This window comes from Camellia sinensis, chromosome 5, assembly GCF_055761805.1.
Source record: "Camellia sinensis isolate YWXY chromosome 5, ASM5576180v1, whole genome shotgun sequence".
NCBI classification, from domain to species: Eukaryota; Viridiplantae; Streptophyta; class Magnoliopsida; order Ericales; family Theaceae; genus Camellia; species Camellia sinensis.
The window spans coordinates 218964450-218970675 of NC_138965.1; the positions used below are offsets into that span (position 1 = coordinate 218964450).

Below are 6226 nucleotides of genomic sequence, written 5' to 3' on the forward strand. Positions count from 1 at the left end.
GGATAAATTAAATAAATTAAAATAAATAATTGGGTACCAACTGTTTATTTAAAAAGAACTAAAACATAGTTACTTGAACTTCATTGTATTACAAGAGTCTAATAATAAAAGATAGAAAACAAGATAACATAGCGATTCATTTTCCATCTTGATCCCGCTAAACCTCATCACCTGAAAGGGGTAACATCTATAAGCACATAGCAGAGTGAGAAATATCATACTATGAGTGTAGGGGCACAAAATGGCCATGGATATTTATTTGAGCTAAAACATTAACATAAGTTGAGTTGAGTTGAATACACAAATTAATTAAGTGCCAGAAACTGAAATAATCACTGTAACCACAGTACATCACTAAGTGACAATCACTACACTGGTCAATGGATCCATGACAAACACTGGACCACAAAGTGGTCAAACATTAGCCAATGGTTATTTAAGTCCCCCAAGGCATGAGACTCTCGTGGTGGTACTCACAAAACATATTTTCATATAAGGTCATAGCCAAATATTCTTTAAAAGTAAAACAAACATATCCATGGGTTTCACTTTTAAGCGAATAGGGTTCAGAAATAAAACCACGTAGCTGAAACTTTTATAAAACATAACTTTTATTAATATATTAATAAAACATAAATTATATAAAATAGATTTTGGTAAGTCAAAACATAAGTAAAATACTTTTTGGTAACTCAATGTAGAATATAACTCACCTTAAATTAATTCCTTTATCCTATCTGTCCACCACCACTCAAGATGCTCACCCGTGCGTCCTCTTATCTACTTTCTATTTTTTTTCTTTCCGTTGCCTTAAACATGCCACTCTTTCCTATTTATAGGAAGGTAAATCGTGGGTAGCAAGTCACAGAAAGTTCCGAAATTTTGACGTGTGTAAAACTTGCTATTTACTCCGGTCCACCGTTATCCATTTATTTATTAACTTGTTTGAATTCTATCTTTTTACTTGACCATTGACTAATCCACCTTCTTAGGACTTAGACATATTTTGACCATTTGACCATTTTTTTTTAATTTAAAAGTTATTACCTTCTTTGGTAATTCAAGATGACTCCTAAAACTTACGTATAATGATAAGTTAGGTTCATGTCTAAAAACCTCACTACCCAACTATAAATCACTATTTACCACTTACTAAAATATTTAATGTGTAATATTTCACAACGTATTTCTTTAACCATAAAATTCCCAATCTCCTAAATTATGCATTTATTTATTATTATTTATTTATTATTATTATTGTCACTACATGTATATATATACTTATTTTATTATTATTATTATTATTATTATTATTATTATTATTATTATTATTTATTTTATCGTAATGTTAAATTTAAAACCTTCGGGTGTCACATTTCTCCTCTCCTTAAAAGAAGTTTGTCCCCAAACTTGACGTACCTTGGTTTTCGAAGAGGTGTGGGTATTTGGCTCGCATTTGGCTTTCAGTTTCCCACGTTGCTTCTTCGATACGATGATTTCTCCATAAGACCTTTACGAGGGGTATAGTTTTATTTTGAAGGATCTGATCACGACGATCGAGAATCTGTACAGGTTACTCTTCGTAGGAGAGATCTTCTTGAACTTCTAGGTTCTCATAATCGACAACATGCTCTAGATCTCAAAGATATCGATGAAGCATCGAAACGTGAAACACATTATGGACATTGGATAGTTCGGGTGGAAGCGCAAGATGATATGCTACAAGACCAATCCTTTCGAGTATCTCGAATGGGCCGATGTAATGTGGTCTTAACTTTCCTCTTTTCCCAAATCAGATTACCCCTCTTGTCGGTGAGATTTTAAGGAATACATGATCTCCTATTTGAAATTCTAAGTCTCGTCTTCGTGTATCTGCATAGCTTTTCTGGCAGCTCTGGGCAGTGTGAATTTGTTGTTGGATGAGTTGAATTTTATCACTCGTTACTTGCACGATCTCGGGGCCTAATAATTTTCTGTCTTCGACTTCTGTCCAACACAGAGGTGATCGACATCTTCTTCCATACAGTGCCTCGTACGGTGCCATTCCAATACTTTCATGGTAGCTATTATTATATGCGAACTCCACTAAAGGTAGGTGATCATCCCAGTTACCTTTGAGGTCTAGTATGTACAAACGTAACATATCTTCCAAAATCTGGATCGTCCTTTCAGATTGCCCATCAGTTTGCAGGTGGTAAACCGTGCTAAACCTTAGAGTGGTTCCCAAAGCTTCTTGTAATTTGGTCCAGAAGTGAGACACGAAACGGGGGTCTCTATCGGATACGATTGAAATTGGGGTGCCGTGCAAGCGAACAATTTCCTTAATGTAGAGAGTAGCGAACTTAGAGAGGGAGTACATGATTCTGATTGGTAGAAAATGCGCCGACTTTGTCAATCGATCTACCATAACCCATATTGCATCATTCTTTAAGACTGATTGCGGTAGCTTGACCACAAAATCCATAGTAATATGCTCCCATTTCCATTCGGGAATAGGGAGTGGCTGCAGCATACCTGCAGGTCTCTGATGCTCTGCTTTAACTTGTTGACAACGCAGGCATTTGGAGACATAGTTTACTATGTCTTTCTTCATTCCTGTCCACCAGAAGTGTTCCCGCAGATCATGATACATCTTCGCATTGCCAGGATGGATCGCAACCCTCGACCTATGAGCTTCTACTAATATCTTCTTCTTGAGTTCTGGAAGGTTGGGTACGCAAATTCGATTTCGAAATTTTAGCATCCCATTGCTTATTGTAAAGTCAGGATCAGGCGTTTTTCCTTGCTCCTCGTACTTTTTCTTCAAAAGTTTATCTTTACATTGGCGGGCTCTAATTTCTTCAATCAACTCGGGTTCCACGAATATGTTAGCGAACAATCCATGGATCTTGCAGGGAACGAGGGTACATGCCAAACTTTCGGTTGTTTTTCGACTTAGTGCATCTGCTACTACATTAGCTTTGCCGGGATGATGATGGATCTCTATATCGTAGTCCTTCATAAATTCTAGCCATCGTCGTTGCCTCATATTCAATTCCTTCTGTGTAAACAGATATTTAAGACTTTTGTGATCAGTTTAGATTTCGTAGTCTACTCCGTAGAGATAATGACGCCAGATTTTGAGGGCGAAGATCACCGCAGCCAATTCTAGTTCATGACTTGGATAGTTCCTTTCGTGAGTCTTTAGTTGGCGAGAGGCATAAACAATGACCTTCCCGTTTTGCATAAGAACGCAATCCAAACCATTGTATGAGGCATCGCTGTAAATTATAAACCCTTCTGCTTCCGCGGGGAGCGTTGGTATTGGAGCCGTCACGAGTCTGTCCTTCAATTCTTGGAAGCAACGTTCCTGCTTGTCCGTCCATTCGAAGGGTGCGTTCTTTTGAGTTAGCTGGGTCAATGGTGAAGCTATCTTCGAGAAGTCTTGCACAAAGTGCCGGTAGTAGCCGGCTAGGCCCAAGAAGCTTCGAATTTCTGATACGTTAGTAGGTCGTGGCCAATCCACGATTGCTACAACCTTTTGGGGATCAACTAAAATGCCATCTTTGTTAATGACGTGACCGAGGAAGTTTACACTAGTGATCCAGAATTCGTATTTCTTCAACTTGGCATAAAGTTTGTGATCACGTAATGTCTGTAGAACTTTTCGCAAGTGGTGTTCATGATCTTCTGGCGATTTGGAGTATATGAGAATGTCGTCAATGAAGACAATGACGAACTCGTCAAGATAGGGTTTGAACACTCGATTCATGAGGTCCATAAAGGCCGTTGGAGCATTGGTAACGCCAAATGGCATGACGAGGAACTCGTAGTGCCCATAACGGGTTCTGAAGGCAGTCTTTTCGATGCTTTCCGTTTTGACTTTTAGTTGATGGTAACCAGAACGCAAGTCAATTTTTGAGAACACTTGGGCGCCTTGCAGTTGATCAAACAAGTCATCAATTCGTGGCAGGGGGTACCGATTTTTGATGGTGACTTTATTTAGCTCTTGATAGTCGATACATAACCTCATTGTACCATCCTTTTTCTTTACGAATAGCACCGGAGCTCCCCATGGTGAGGTACTTGGTCGGATGAAGCTTTTATTCAGTAGTTCTTGGAGTTGAGTTTTTAGTTATTTCAATTCTGCCATGGACATGCGTTAAGGGGTCTTTGAGATTGGTTGTGTACCAGGTTGGGTTTCAATGGTGAACTCAATTTCCCGATCAACTAGGGTGCCAGGCAGGTCTTCAAGAAACATATTCGGAAATTCTCGAACTAAGGGGATTGCATCAAGTGTGGGGGTCTCTTGTTGAGTATCAATCACATAACAGATACAACCACAACAACCCTTTCTTAGCAGTCGTTGGGCTGTTATGAAGGATATAATACAGGGAGGGGGAGAGGCTCCAGTTCCTTCAAAGACAAGCTCGAGTTGGTTTGGTGACCTGAGGAATACCTTTTTGGCTTTACAATCGATGGAGGCACGATGAGCAGCTAACCAATCCATTCCTAAGATTACATCAAAGGTACTAATGCCAAGGGGTATCAAGTCCACGTGTAAGGTTTCACCTTTTAAGGATACAACACAAGATTTGTGTACATCAGTACTAAGGACGGAATTTCCAGAGGGAAAAGACACAAATAGTTTGTATCCTAAGGGCTCGGGTGTTGGCGCCAACTTGGTAGCAAAGTGTGGTGTAACAAAAGAATGAGATGAACCAGAGTCAAAGAGAACATGGGCTAAGTGACCACAAATAGAGAGTGTACCTGACACAACATTTTCAGTAACTTTTGGGTTTCCAGGCACCAGGGCAAAAGCTCTTCCTTGGCGTTTTTGGTCCTTTCTCGCTCCTTCAAGTACTGCAGGTTTTCGGACTGGTTCAAAGGGGCGGACGAGCGTTGGACAATTCCTCAGCCAATGGCCAACTTGGCCACATCTAAAGCATGTTCTCGTATCTTGACAGCATGGTCCCCAATGAATTCGTCCACAGGTAGAGCAAGCTGGAGTGGTGCCTCCTTTAGGGTTTGCAGGGCTTTGATTGCTTGGACCGGTTGAACTGGTTGTGCTCGTATTTATTCTCTTGGGAGGTGTGACACCGGGCCTTTTGTTATCTCTTTCCCAATATCGCTTCCTCTGACTTGGCTCCCCAGACCGCAAGGCTTTAATCCCTTTTTCCGCAATGTATGCTCGATCTACCACCGCCGCATAGGTTGGTAGTTTCAAAACCTCTAGTCTGTCCTTAATTTCAGGATCCAACCCTACTTCAAATTTCCTGGCTTTTCGAGCTTCGGTGGGAATGACATATGTTGCGAACCGGGCTAGCTGTGTGAACTTACTTTCATATTTGGCCACTGTCATGGTTCCTTGCCTTAGATGTATGAATTCTGACGCTTTTTGTTCCCGTAGTGAATCTGGAAAGTACTTTTCATAGAATACTTCTAAAAATCTCGCCCAAGTCACAATATCTTCCTTTTCCAGGGTAAGGAGCCACCATTCTTGTGCATCGTCCTTGAAGGTGAAGGTGGCAAAAGTCACCTTCTGTCTTTCTGTGCAAGGTAGTGCGCAGAAGATTACTCCATGTCCCTGACCCAAGCCTCTGCTACTAGTGGGTTTGGACTGCCGATAAACGTGGTGGGTTTCAGCTCCTGAAATTGTTTAATCGAAGTCGGTTCTTCTCGTCTTTCTAATGTCCCATTGGTTATACTGCTTTGCAAGGCCTGTGAAAAGTTGGTGACTGCCCTTTCCATGATCTGTTCCATTGGAATGGTACCGCTGACTGATGATCCGGTTTCATTTCCTTCGTTGGCCATTACTACAAGGCAAAATGATATAAGCGTGACATCACATTGAGACAATTTTGATACAACGTCATATATAATATATTAGTTCTATTATTACCACATTCGTATATACCATATTAATTTTGCTATTAATATCACCACTTTCATATATAACATATTAGTTTTACCATCATGTTAATATTACCACATTAATACCATATACATCATTGTTACCATACATAGGGCATTAGTCTAGCGGTTACAAATTAATGTCTAATCCTACTAATACAAAAAGATTAGACTACTCATGGTCAGCTCACAAAAAGGGTCTTCTGGTCAGATATCTAAAATGGTCCATTAGGCCACCAGGAGAACTGGCTTCGGAAAACTAGTCCATGAAACAACCCCGGAAACTCACTTTGCATGATGGACTCAAACTCCCACCCACTAAGCTCAACTCCGA

At 40.3% G+C, this 6226-nt stretch overlaps 1 protein-coding gene across 1 annotated transcript; it reads right to left on the reverse strand.

Annotated features, from left to right (window-relative positions):
- Window positions 1–4141: 4141 nt before the first annotated feature.
- On the reverse strand, window positions 4142–5341 carry LOC145792096 (uncharacterized). The gene has a single exon (XM_082872588.1). The coding sequence runs from the start codon at window positions 5339–5341 to the stop codon at window positions 4142–4144; it is 1200 nt and encodes a 399-aa protein (XP_082728714.1).
- Between the last annotated feature and the right edge of the window lie 885 nt (window positions 5342–6226).